The sequence below is a fragment of the Amblyomma maculatum genome, chromosome 8, assembly GCF_055883805.1.
Source record: "Amblyomma maculatum isolate TAMU_Amacu chromosome 8, ASM5588380v1, whole genome shotgun sequence".
Taxonomy (NCBI): domain Eukaryota; kingdom Metazoa; phylum Arthropoda; class Arachnida; order Ixodida; family Ixodidae; genus Amblyomma; species Amblyomma maculatum.
Genome location: NC_139351.1, coordinates 37,854,884 through 37,868,795, shown reverse-complemented (window position 1 = coordinate 37,868,795; position 13,912 = coordinate 37,854,884). Strand labels below are relative to the sequence as shown.

Below are 13,912 nucleotides of genomic sequence, written 5' to 3'. Positions count from 1 at the left end.
ATACAATCGCCGCATTACTTTTACTCGCTTCCTTAGTTCATTAAGCGCTTGACTTCACTCGGTCCAATTGCAAGACCGGCTACCCCTAAAGCGGCAACCCGCTGCTGACACAATGACTGAAAAAAAGCTGCGATTGTTTACCTAATTATTCTAGGGGATGTAGATATACACCTTAGGTCGCTCGAGTTATCGAAAGAATGCTAACACCGCGGGAGACGCTTTCTGCGACCATTCCACTGCTCAAGTGTTAGGAAGGGACCGCTTGGCTCTTTTCATTTATCATCTCAACTCGGCTCGCAGGCTTTCACGTTCGAAACGCTGTCCGCTTGTGCCGAACACTAAAATCAGTCGGCAACTCCATTGCTTTCCCTCGAACAACGTCACTGAAGAGGACTGCGCCACGCTTCCCCACCGAATGCACGAATAAGCCCTCTGAGCACCTCCGTCACGTGCCATGCAACGGAATTCGTCCCGCCAGCCGCAGTGCGAGCTTTCCCTTCGTTTTCGTGAGCAACAACACCCTCTGTATGCAGTGTTAGCGTATTTCTTTGCGGCTGGTAGGCAGAACTGGTTAGCGTGCCTCGCGAGGTCTTCCCGAGGCACGCAGTCGCAGCGTTCTTGAAAGTAGTCGCTGTGGGAGCAGCGGTCACGCGACTTCCTTCCGTGTTGAGAATCCACGCATGTCAGCCACTAGCACGCGATGCTACCTGAGTTGAACGACGGCAGTCTTCGTGACACTCATTCATCGACCTTGACCGTCGTCCACTCGGAAAGGGGAACAACCACAAGTCGGTCGCATCGTCGTAACAACAGCCTGCTGCTTCCGGCCACAGTCCTCGGGGGAGATTCGCGTGCAGTCGGCGACTAACATTTCATTCAGTCCTTACCGTGAACCTCCCTGTACACGATGGCAGCCGTCAGCCAGGAAGAATCTTGACTTACTCCTCAAGCAGGAAGCGAACGAGCAAGGCGACCGACCAGGGAAAGAGGAGGGTGTCTCATTTTCCACTTGCGAGCTTTATATTTCGTCAAGTTGCAGTGCAACATCTAGGCCGTCTTCAGTTTTGTTAAACGAACTTTATATTCTCCGTTTTAAGTGACTATTCAAATATACGCCCCCATTGTCTCGTTTCGCAGCTCTGGCTTTAATATGATAAGTAAACTTCGTCACAGACAATAAATCAAAATATTTAGCGCGGCCATCAAGATCGTTGCTGATAAAACTTCCATTTCCGCTGATTGCGTGTCTTCAGAATGCCGTACAATCTATCGGTAATGGCCAACATGAAATTATCCTTGTCCCTTTCAGAAAACGTTGCCTTGCCTAGCATTATCTGGTGCGTATTCTGAGTTTAATTATCGACAAATGTACAGATCCGTCGAACGGATCGCTGGCATATCCCTTTATATGGTTCAGAAAATTCGCACGTATCACTAATTTTCATTGGAGACTCGAGAAAAACCACCTCCTCTACAGAATACGTACTACTTTCCTGCGTGATTGCGCTCTTGTGTTTCGTATCGTTCTTTACGTCGGTTTTTCTTAAGCGCAGTGATGTTTGAACATCTCCGTGATTGCACTGACTTTTTTGCGTTCATTCTTTAGCTTATTGTAGCTCGTTTTGTTCAGGTCTATGCCCAGAAATGAATCTCCTAACTCTACAAATTGAAGGGTAGTGCATATATTGTCGCTCTGGCCCTATTACCCGGGAAATGCAACGTCGGTGTTGTTATGAGCAGGTGGTAGTTGGCCGGTGACATGGCAGTACATGTCGTGGTTGAGTTTTCAGGAACGATAAAGTTGAACAGCACTTTCGAGATGAGACATCGGAAGCGGGAGTCAAACAGGCAGGCGTGTTGATAAGGCTTGCTTAAGACGGTGCTTTATGTCTACGTCGAGTGGTGTTTCACGCAGCATATGGTAGCTCACGACAGTACGCGAATGAGAGCATGAGAGATAAGAAAGGCAGAAATATAAGATTAGGGATAGACGAGTAGCAAAATGCATGTAAGGATGCGAAGAAAAGTAAATGGAGCACGCTACTTTCTAAATTGTTTCACGCCTTGCATAATTGAAACTGGAAGCCATGGCATGTGCAGGTTGGTAATAGACGCCAAGGCGCATTCACTTGGAGAAATAATGTTTTCTTATCTCCAATACACAAAGCGGGACTGTACCTTGAACGGGAAATCGTGCTCCGTTTACTTATTCCCGCACCTGTACATGAACGAGTACCCGCAAGAGGGACCGGCAGACGGGAGCTAATACAAGGAGAAGGCTCAAGCCGCTGTCCTAGCCAACTTCAAAGAAATGAAATCAGTGAAACCATCGAAAGTGCAGGAGCAGGCAGTGCAGCTTTGTGAACGCGCTGGCCTATCAAGACTAGCCTCTTCTGTCAAGACATCCAAGGCACCTAGCCTTACCATCTTCTTTAGTGCCAAGACACACAAAGAAGGCTGTCCTTTCCGTGTCATTGTCTCCGAACGAGGGACTTGGCAGCGCGAGGCAGCGGTGTTCCTGCAGAAGTGCCTGTCGCATCTGGACGTTGAAGACCCTTTCCTCATCAGAAAGCCTGAATCAGTGTCTGAGTTCCTACAAAGTGAGTGTCCAGCCCATGTCAGCGCTTTTTCGGTAGATGTTAAGGACTTGTACTATTCCCTACTGCAAAGAGCAGTGATCTCCGAAATTAGTGAGTGCATTGATCGTCACGGTGTCACTAAGTTCCAGACTTCCTGTGGTATGAATGTCGCCATGTTTCTAGAAATGCTTAGCTTTTATTTACCGTCCACGTTCGCTAGTGTGGATAGCAGGCTTTTCATCCAAAAACAAGGGGTTTGCATAGGATCCAGCCTCGCTCCCGTTCTTAGTGACCTGTTTTTAGCCTCGTGCGATAGACGACTTCAAGCCAAGCTTGACCATGACACTTGTTAAAGTTATGCGTTACGTTGATGATTTTTTGTTTTTGTTTTTTTTTTACCACAAAGATGACGCCCAACAACCTGTTGCTCAGATTTTTGACACGTTCAGCACTGAACTTAATGACTTACAATTGGCCACAGAATTTTTCACTGACCACAAACTTAGGGTTTAGATCTGGAACTTGTGCTATCGGACGATTATGTGTGTTGGATGTACTCTCCACGCTCCCAGAAGAGCCTTCTGCCCTCCCAATCGTCTCACTCCAAGATTATTAAGCGCGGGATAGTAAAAACCTGCATGAAAGCAGCCTTGCATAGGTCACGCAAGCACAAAACTCAGGCCAGCTTTGACGCACAGATCACTAGGCTCACCACTGCAGGCTACCCGACTAAGATCCTTTCAAGCGTAGCCGAGTGAATACTATCAGAAAGCAGGATTCAGAAGGTTTCACGTGAATCAAATTATAAGAACATGGCGTGCATACCGTATGTGCATAAAGTTTCGCACAACCTGAAAAAGATTGTCAGCAAAGCCGGCGTGAAGCTCCTTTTTTCCTCCAGGAATAAGTTAGGAGGGTTGTGCAGGAAAGTCAACCAAGAAAGTAGAAAGAAGGTTTGTGAAAAGAAACACCGAAATAAATTTGTGAACTGTTGTTGTGGTGTTGTTTACAAGATTCCACTCTCATGCGGCCGATTTTACATCGGGGAAACTGGGCGGTGTGTTAATGATAGACTGCGCGAACACGCCAAAGACATAGAAAACCAGTCATGCCGAAACAACATAGTCATCCATTCCATCGCTTGCGAGGACTGTGAGGCGTTTTTAAACTAGACCACAATTATCGCCAGATATAAAGATTTGACCTCACGCCTCATATCTGAGGCTTTTCACATTCACGAACTTGGTGACACGTGTATCAGCCAACTGTCCGTTGCTCTATTCCCACAAGAGCTCACGTATCTCAATCGCGGACGGTTTTGATAATTGCTATGTGATATCAGGACCATGATTGTGTCGTAATTTGATTTTTATGCGCTTTGGCTGTCTGCTATTTGTTGCTACTTGTTTCGCAATAAACCATTTGGTTGCTAGTCAGCTCATATGTCTGTCTCGCTTTCCTACACGTCCCGTCCGTTTGAGCTATTTCCTTCCTTCCATTCAACATGAACCAACCAGCCCGACAAAGCCCTCATCTTGGGAGCTAATAAATTTATCAAGCGATTCTCGTGCAGCCCTAGGGCCGAATATGAATTCATTCCGCAACGGGTCATTCTGCCGAAGCTTCCGGTACTTGCTGCCGTTATTAATTTATTATTACTATTACTATACTACTCATTATTTGACAAGCGTGACCAAATGCACTTCCAAAAGTCTGGCATGCTCGATGGTCATAAAAGGAACGAATACTTAATATCGCTCGAGCGCTAGGACGAAAAACTTTGGTAGGTCTGCAGACGTTATTAGAAACATAATACGGCAGTCACGCAAGCTTGCTAGCTTACAACTCGCGCTTATAGCTTTTCTAAATATAGACAATCCTAGAACCCGCTTCCGAGGGTTCCTTTGTGCACTCCGCCAGAAACACCACTTACATTGGCAGGTTGATTCCTTTTATGTTTGACGTTGTATATTGTGTACAAGACGAAGCCCGAGTGGTTCACATAGCTTCAATGAATCCAAGGGCGGTTTTATATCCGCATTTGCGAACTCAGAAACGATCAAGGCGGACGCTTAAACGTGACAAAAATACGACCAACGACTGGCTCGAGACATTGGCAAAACATCCATCTTGAACAACCTAACGACGTCCGGTGGGGAAATACAGACTCAAAATTGTTGATCTGTAATATCGACCGGATGTCCACAGGATGACCGCTTCTGGACCTGGTCATTCGTATCTTATCAGATGTCCAGTGGAGTCTCAATATTCATTGAGAAGTAACTAGGGTAATGAAAATAGATTGAAGTGAATTTTGCAAGCCCTCTCAAATAACGAACGGCAATTTGCCAATATTCCTTAAGATTAAAGTTCGTAACAGCTGTATCTTACCATTACTACCCTGTGGTACGGAGCCAGGAGGAATCAGCGGCGCAGCGATCTATGGAAAGGAAAATGATCGATGCAACAAGATACAGGAAGAGAGTAGAGCAGGTCAGGGAGCAAAGCTGAAATAACAATGTCGCAGTCGAAATCAACGAGGATGAATTGACATGAGCAGGGAATGCAAAGCGAATAATCAGTGGTCTTTGAAGGGCAACTGGGGCGGCTGTTCAACCATTTCGAGTTAGAGATAAAAAGAGGACAGCGAAAAACAAAACAGGGCGAGACACAAACAACACAGGTGCTCATCGACTTACAACTGAAGTTTATTCGAAAGATGCACACACATTGCGTAGTGTCGAGACAAGCTGTCAGCTGCGTCAACGCCAGAGTTTGTGTAGAGGGCCGGACAAAAGCGATAAAATCTTAAAAGCTTATAAAATGTTTCAACAAGAAATGATGCCTATGGGATGAGTGACATGTCGCTCTTCCTGAATGCCCTTGAGTAATAAAATTGCGTATTTTTCAAAAACACACTTCTGTACCATAAAGAGTTACTAGCTAAGTAGATCCAGCTGGCATCCAAGTTTAAAGCTAGAGTGTCACTTTGCCTAACATTTTTTTTTTTTTGGTAATTTATCTTCTTATCATCTACTGCAAGCGGGGTTGAAATTTTGGGTATGAGTAACACCTCTTATGCTGCGTAGAAGTTACAAATATGATGCGTATTGAATAGCAAATAGAAAAGCTTTATTATCTCAGTGGGAAAAAATTGAAAGTCATGAAGGTTGTTTCTTGGACAAAAAATGCAATTGCAGATGAATTGCAGATGTGCTACTAGTTTTTTTCAATTATGCGAAAGACATTCGTTGATAGATGTTTTGTTTGTTTACACCTTAGTTAGGGTCTCGGAAGAAGTACACAAAGCTCGAAAATAGCTATTTGAGAAAAACCTATTTAGAGTCTTCGTCCCAGCTTTCTGCTCGACTTCACAGCATAAAAAAAAAGGATGGAGGAGCATTTTATATCCAAATTTAATTTAATTTCTGAGAGCTAAGAAAACGTTGCAGTAGCAGGTTGCAAAATATTGAAAAGTGTTTTTTGCAGAACAATTTATAGGCATTTATAGGCATATTTATAGGCATATAAAGACTATAAATACTGCCACCTTAGCGTTAATCATCCATCTCCCTCCGTCGAAAGAAGAAAAAAATAGCCGAACAATGAAATCATTTTTGAAACCGCGAATTCTTAAGATTAGCATATTTTCTTGGCAAGACATACCGGTCTATATCTTGTAAAACACAAACAGATTGCTTTTCATGACAATTAATATGTCTGCGGTGGGGATAAGGTACGTGGTCGGCCGCAGATGGCAGAGTACCGCGCTAAGAGGCATTTTTTTCCCTGCAGTGGACTAGGGCGGCTCTAAGTGGACGCAGCAAGTACTTCTAGCCACTGTACAGCAAGGATGATGATGGCGATTATGATGATGATGATAGCCGATCCGGCATACGCAGCCAAAATCGTGCAACATTTCAAGAACACCATTCAACTTAGGAATCAAGGAACGACCAATGGGCACTCACCGAAGAGTTAAGGATTGTAGAAAATGCTAAAGATCTACGGAGTTCGTCTTGGGAGTTAAAAATTGTAAACGCACTCGCTGTTTCGGCAGAAGTGATAACAGATAGCATGTAGTCCGGTTTTATGCGAAGCATACTAGCCGCACAACCGAGCTCTTCCTTGCTGCGCCGCGCGCGGCCGCGTAGCTACCACTTAACCTACATCGGCGCACCACGTGATATGACGTCACAACAGCTGTGAAAGCTGGGGCTCAACTCGTGCGCTCGCTTGCGGATGCGCAGCCTCCGCCGGCGGCCTAACTCCCGCTCCTACCGCTAGGAGATACTGACGTCACGCAATTGTATAAAAGGCGACGCACTCGTTGAGTAAGTTGAGCAGCGAGATATCGGCCAGGAGTAACACATGAGTTGTTCTTGTCTATGGAATGGCTAACCAGGTGTAGCCAGGTAATGTCTTGTCTATGAATGGCTAACCAGGTATAGCCAGGTAATGTTTAATTTTTTAGGCTAGTATGCTTCGCGTCCTAGGCTTAACCATAAGCTAAGCCAGACCAATGTTTTTTTGTTTCTTTCACTGCAAGCATGGCTGCCTTGCAGCGTTCGTGTAACTGGTCTTTGAGCGCGCTCTGCCACTATGCAAGGCCGCCCTGCTTGAGCAACTTTATATAAATTCAAGCCGCTCACGAATCCTCAAACGCTAACCGCATGAGGCGACAATTCGCGGCGACACACCGCGCGACGCCGTCGCGAGGTGGGCCGCCAAAGCATTGCCGCTCGTCGCTGTCGCTCAGGTTCTGGATTTTTAGAAATTTCGCGTGTCGCCCGGAAGCAGCTCACGAAGCAGCAAATCACAGAAGGCTTTATGGTACTCAACTTCCGTTCTGGCCTTTATTTTGCGAGCGAATTTTATTGTTTTCCTAGTCCATTTTGAGCAAAGAACCTGCAGATGCTCACTTCGTCTGATCCATGCATATATGAGCGCGTCGAGACAATTAAGTAAAAGCTTGGTAGGGTAGTCAATGAAAAAATGGCTAATGGGGCTAAATATTGTCAATTTTCAAAAGGAGCAGGAGAAAGTCGCTGCTTGCAATTCAAGTCTGCATTGCAGTGTAGTAGCGCACCGCTTCGCTGTAGCCTTTTTTTTTTTTTAACGTGATGCGTTACAAAAAAAATTCATTAGTGTTTTATCGTACTTCGCGCTGTTTAGTGTTAGGAACGGGATATTGCATAACTGTACTCCCCCTGACCGAACGATGAGGCGGCAGTAACAAAGCAGCGCTGAAAACACGCCTCTCTGTCGCCGAGTCCCGTCGCTCCCGTGCGGTGTGCACGGATCGCCAGAGATTGTCTCCTCATGCGGTTACAGCTTCAGAGCTTTCTCATGTCCCAACATTTTTGTGGCTCTTTGTGTTTTTGCGCGAGTAACCATACCGGAGGTTTTCAATAGGCGCCAACACCATTGGTAAGCTTTCATCGGACAGCTGGCACGTGAATTCAAGTCCTTGCTGTCCTCTTTCATTACCAGCCACGCGTCTGCCAAGCATATCGGGTCTACGAGTCCGACGGTACGCCGAAATGTCACCTCTGACACTCACGTGGCGGGTCAACTCCACGAGAGGGTGCTGGCAAGTGCGTGGTTTCGAGCTCATCTGCCACGCTGTCTTCACTCCTGGCGGGATTCACAGCATTTCGCCGCATCAGCGCACCACGTTGTCCCCTCGTCAGAGGTCAGTGGCTGTGGACAACCTGCAGCCGGGCTCCGTGTACACCGCGAGCCTCTGCATCCTGGACGCCCCGGGTGGAAACGCATGTCGAAGGACAACATTCAGGGTCGCCGAAGCGGAGAGGCTACATGGTATGTGCGTTCCCGTGATGCTCCTCGTCCTGCCCTCTTTTTCTTTCCACCTTGCTTCTACGCCTATAACGCACTTAAACGAACATATTTTAATGATGGTTTGGTATGGTATGTTATGTTATGATGTAGTGCGTAACAGTATGGTATGATGTGTTATGATATGATATGGTATTAACATTCAAAGCGACTCAGGCTACAAGGGACTGCGTAGGAGAGGGCTCCGGTAATGTCGACCACCTGAGAATTTTTTGCCTCTGTTAAACACGGCCGTCGCAGTTGGGGTCACAGCCTCAAGCAGTCATGCACCACTGCGTCAGCGTGGAGGAGAGTGCTGTCGGTTACCGTATCGGCGATTTGCATAAATCGACGCCGTGCTGAGGCGGCGCAGCGCAGTAGTGTAACAATCGGCAGAGCCATTTGTTTGCCCATTGGAGAGCGCTTCTTCGGAGAAATGGATGTTTTAAATCGAATGCATTTTTTGGATGGCGTGGACAGGGTGTGGGACCAAGTGACGTTTATATAAGATAAGGACAATGAGAATGGCGTTAACTGACGATAATCAGGTAGTAAACAGAAGATAATTTATGGTAATGAGATTTAAGCAACGCAATGTGTAGATTGCTAGATAGTCATTATGGTCATAATAAATACGCAGGGTAGTTAGATATAACTGGTAAAGTAAATAAATGATAATTTAGGCCAGCATAAACGGTAATCAAATGATGTTAACAGATTAGATGGATAGTTTTCTCTTTTCAATACTGTTGGCCAGTAGAGGCAGTTACAGAGGAGGGGGGGGGGGGGGGCAGATAATACACTTTTTACCAACAAAAAGTAAATATTTGTAGAATAATAAAAAACGCAACAAACTACAATAGAAATGCGAATAAAAGTTACACCGTATGCAAGATGTATTTTGCAGGTACTTCTTAATTAAAATTTGAAAAGGAGATAACGTGCCTGATGAATCCGGAACAGCAACTTGCAAAGAATTCCACCCAGCTGTAGTGCGGGGAAAATGATTAGGCGTATGCCTTAATTTGTGATTGTGGGTTGTGGTAGGTATAATCATGCCTTCTTTGTAGATTCCTTGTGACTCGATAAAATGATGGCTTGTTGTGTCAGTGTTGTAGAATTTTCTAGATAATAGAAAATGAAGTTTCAGCCCTCATAATTTCTGACGATCTACTAAAGAAGGTAACTGTAGCAAATTGAGCATTTTTGCAACCGAATCCTTGCGTGAAAATTTCGATAAAGAGAATCTTTATGCTCGGCGTTGCACATTCTCAAGTCTGAATATAAGCCGATTTGGAACGAGTCTCAGAGAGCACTGCCGTATTCTAAAGTAGGTATCACGTGCGGTAAGTAGCTGTTAGTTTACCAGATTGTGTAGCGAGTTTTATTTTCTATCTAAGAACCAGTTTTTTTTTTTTTTTGCAGTTGAATAAATCTAATGAACGTGGGCATTCCAACTCAAGTCGCTTGCTATCGTTAAACTTAAATATTCGGGCTGCAGTAATTTTTTTAGTTCCGTTTTACCCATCATGCAACTTATCATCAGGTGAATAATTAGTCTTCTTAGTTATTCTTGGGAAGACTGTTCCTGTCTCATTGATTTGTCACATTCCACTGGTCATGCCAGTTTTAACCCTAATCAGGGCGTTGCTGAAGAAGCCTTCATCTGCCTTGGTCCTTATTTCTCGATAAAGTAAACTATCAACTGCAAAAAGACGTATGGTAAAAGTTTTATCAATGTTAGAGGGGGTGTCGTTAATACGTATAGCTTAGAAGTAAAACTGGCCCCAAGACATCCTTTCGGTACGTCGGAAATTACGCTTAAGCATTCCGACTTATGACAAGTATGCAGCTATCAAGTGTATCAGATTAGACTTTATTCCTACTAGTTTTAGTTTTTCAGTAATGTCAGGGTCAGACACCCTGTCGAAGGCCTCCGTTGCTTCTAAGAGTTGCGTTATTGTGGAATTCTTTTGTCTAAAACCATGCTGGTTTGAAAACAAGGCATTTTTCTTCAATATACGAGTAAATTGATTTTGAAATTATGTATTTTACAGAAGCTTGCAAATGATACATGTTAGTGAGACTGACCTATCATTTTTGACGTTTTATCGACTTTCTGATTTCTGTATTGGCACTACTTTAGCCAATCGCCAATCATATGGGACCTGTTTTCGTTGAAGGTAGGTGGCAATAATAACCTGTAGGTATAGTGATCAATCCGTTCCTCGCACCTCCGTAAAAATGCATTTGGCGGCTCGTCTGAACCATCAGATTTCTCTTCGTTCACATTCAGCGGCAAAGCCACTATTCAAACGTTCGCCATTTTTATGCCAGACAATGCTGAATGTGACTCTGATGACGACGGTAGCGCAGAGTCAGACGTATGTGGTGGCAAAGAAAATACGTACTAAAAGCAGCGGTTGTGTAAAAGAAGCCAGAAGTGTACTTTCAGTTATGGTTCCATTACCGACAACCACTGTATGCAAACCAGAATTTTATGTCCTCTAAGTTTGCATCAGAATCATTTGGTGCCCTGTATATTGCGCCATGTAGAAAAAACGTTTTTCTACATCTGAACTGACTGGCACCAGGCTTCTTTTGTGCATTGGAATATCTGGCATAGGGATGGTATCTATTCCTTCGTTAATTATTACTGCCACAAATCCAAAAAATCGATCGTCAGGTGCGATGTGTATCCAGGTGGTAAAGGTCCAGTATTTGCGGAGCCAAGCATGTTTCGCTAACAGCAACTACATGTGGGGCGTATTTATGAGCACATTTTTATTTATGAGCACATGTATTTATGAGCACATGTGGGGCGTATTTATGAGCACATAGCATTCATTGATTACGAAAAAGCATTTGACTCAGTTGGAACCTCGGCGGTGATGCAGGCATTGCGAAATCAGGGGGTAGACGAGCCGTACGTGAAAGTGCTGGAAGATATATATAGTGGCTGCACAGCAACCATAGTTCTGCATAAAGAAAGTAACAAAATTTCCATAAAGAAAGGTGTTAGTCAAGGAGACACAATCTCCCCAGTACTATTCACAGCTTGCTTAGAGGAAGTATTCAGAGAATTGAAATGGGAGCAGTTAGGGATAAGGGTAGAGGGAGAATACCTCAGTAATCTGCGATTTGCTGATGACATTGCCTTGCTAAGCAACTCGGGGGTTGAACTGCAAATAATGATTGATGACCTAGACAGGAAAAGTAGAAAGGTAGGCTTGAAAATCAATATGCAGAAGACTAACACAGGTGGTCGTGTCCGTAAAACAGCAATTGCGCGCTATAATTTATTCCGCAGCACGCAGCTGTGAATAAGTTTCTCGCAAGCCCACAAAAAAGTCGTTGCTTGCACGAATGAAATGGTAATTACGGGTTACTACTAGAGGTAACTAGGGGTAACAAGCTGGTAACTAGGAGTTCAGCTTGCCGAATTGAAATTCTTGCAGACGACGGTCGAAAACGAAATCATTTGAGCTTTCAGCGTCGTTCAGCGACTTCGCAAAGCTTTGCTTTCCTGCGGCAATGCAGCATTGATCCCCAAACGTGCTTGAGTTCTTCTGACTTTTCATCATGCCTTTTCATCATGGCCCGTGCTGTCATCGATTCTTCGTTTTACACGGCATGTAATAGAAAGCTGTCTAGCGGTTGATCCTTTCCTTGCATCATAACAAATATATTATTATTATTTTTTTTTTCTCCAAGATGGCGCCCAGTAAGGACGCATGTGCGCTGTGCTCCCGCCCGTTTTTTGGCAAGCAGCAGTTTTTACGATGTGCCGACTGTGCGAAACGTGTTCACACGAAGTGCGTCACCTGGGCGGATGACGAGCTGCAACTTCTGAAGTCCGGCTCTCGGCCATTCTTGTGTAATTTGTGTGCGTCGTCGTCGTCTGACGGTGTTAGTCTTAGCGACGGTGGTGCTAGAGTCCCTGGTGCCCCGCTCCTGCCCAGCCACCCGACCGGTTTTCCCCCTTCAGCCGCGACCGGCGAACATGGCGGTGAGTTTGCCTCGCTACGGGCTCTCCTCCTCGACGCGCTTGAAGGAATCTCTTTTCTGAGCGATGAGGTTGCCCAGTTACGGGAAGAGAACGAGCGCCTTCGTGTAGAGAACTCGCGGGCTTTCGTACAACAAGCCGATGTTATCGCCTCTTTACGTGCCGATGTTCGCGGCCTACGCCAGGAGCTTGTGCGGTGCGCTGCTTCGCAGTGTGAGCGTCCTCTCGTCGAGCGTCCTCTCGTTGTCTCCGTGGGCAATCCTACCCGTGAGGAGCAGCCATCTGTGGACTACTCCGCCGCTCTTCATCGAGGGATGACTCCTGGAGATATTCCCTGTTCATCTTCTGCCTCTGCTCCTCGCCGTGCGGTTGACTTACCCAGTGAGATGAAGAAGCACCGAAGTCGAGCCATTACTGGCGCATCGAGCTCATCTGTCCTGAACGTTGCCATTTACCAAAAGAAGCGTCCGAAGACTATTTTCGTCTCTAAACTCAGTCCCGATACTACATCGGTAGACCTTACCAACCATCTAAAATCAGTGAATATTACTCCCATTTCCTGCCGGCAGCTGAAAACAAGGTACGACTCCTACTCGTCCTTCCATATTGAAGTTGATGAAGAATCCTACAGTAAGCTTGTTGAGCCTTCGATGTGGCCGATGGGTTGCATATACAAGGACTTTCGTGGGAAGCTTTACGACAATATGCTTCATCCCTCTGAACTGACGCAAAATTGCAGTGGTCCCTAATTTGGATATCTATTATCAAAACGCCCGAGGTCTTCGGACTAAGGGATCAGAATTTTTTTCTAGCGTCTTGTCCTCTTGTTATACCGCTGTTGTGGTTACCGAAACCTGGCTGTCAAGTGATATTCCTTCCAATGATTTCTTTCCAAACAATTACTCTGTTTTTCGTAGCGACCGCCCTGAAACAGGTCCCAAATCAAGAGGAGGTGGAGTGCTCATTGCTATTGACAGTTTTGTGAAGTGTGTTCGACGTTCCGATCTGGAAACTGTTGAAGAATGTGTGTGGCTCGAGCTCACTTTAAATCGACATGAAAAACTTTTACTTGCAGCTTTCTACATTCCTCCGAATCTACCTCCTTCAGCCTATGATGATGTTCTGCTCTCAATCGAACATGTTATAACCCGTCATAGCAAACACAAACTTCTTATTTTAGGTGATTTTAATACTCCTGGTATCAACTGGAACTCACTTATTTCTTCTCACAACAATCATTACATATTAAGTAAGTGTAACGCTCTACTTGATTTCATAGCCTTTAACTATTTGCAGCAACACAATTTCATTGAAAACTGTTGCGGTAATATTCTTGACATCTGTCTATCGAATTTTGAAAGTGTTCGAGTCTCGAGTTCGGACATACCGCTGACTCGCTGTGACAAATTTCACCCTCCGCTTCTAGTTACTACTGCTGTCTCTGCCTCACCTTCTACTAACTCAGATCGGGTGGGGAATTCGCCCCGTT

The 13,912-nt window shown here is 45.1% G+C and overlaps 1 protein-coding gene across 2 annotated transcripts in view; it reads left to right on the top strand.

The window, feature by feature from the left end:
* Positions 1 to 13,912, top strand: part of LOC146181007 (uncharacterized) — a 174,756-nt gene that overhangs the window by 126,568 nt on the left and 34,276 nt on the right. For both annotated transcript variants that reach the window (XM_084576229.1, XM_084576228.1), the window contains exon 4: positions 8,073 to 8,402. In XM_084576229.1, coding sequence (XP_084432355.1) covers positions 8,073 to 8,402 — 330 coding nt within the window. The remainder of the gene's footprint in view (positions 1 to 8,072; positions 8,403 to 13,912) is intronic.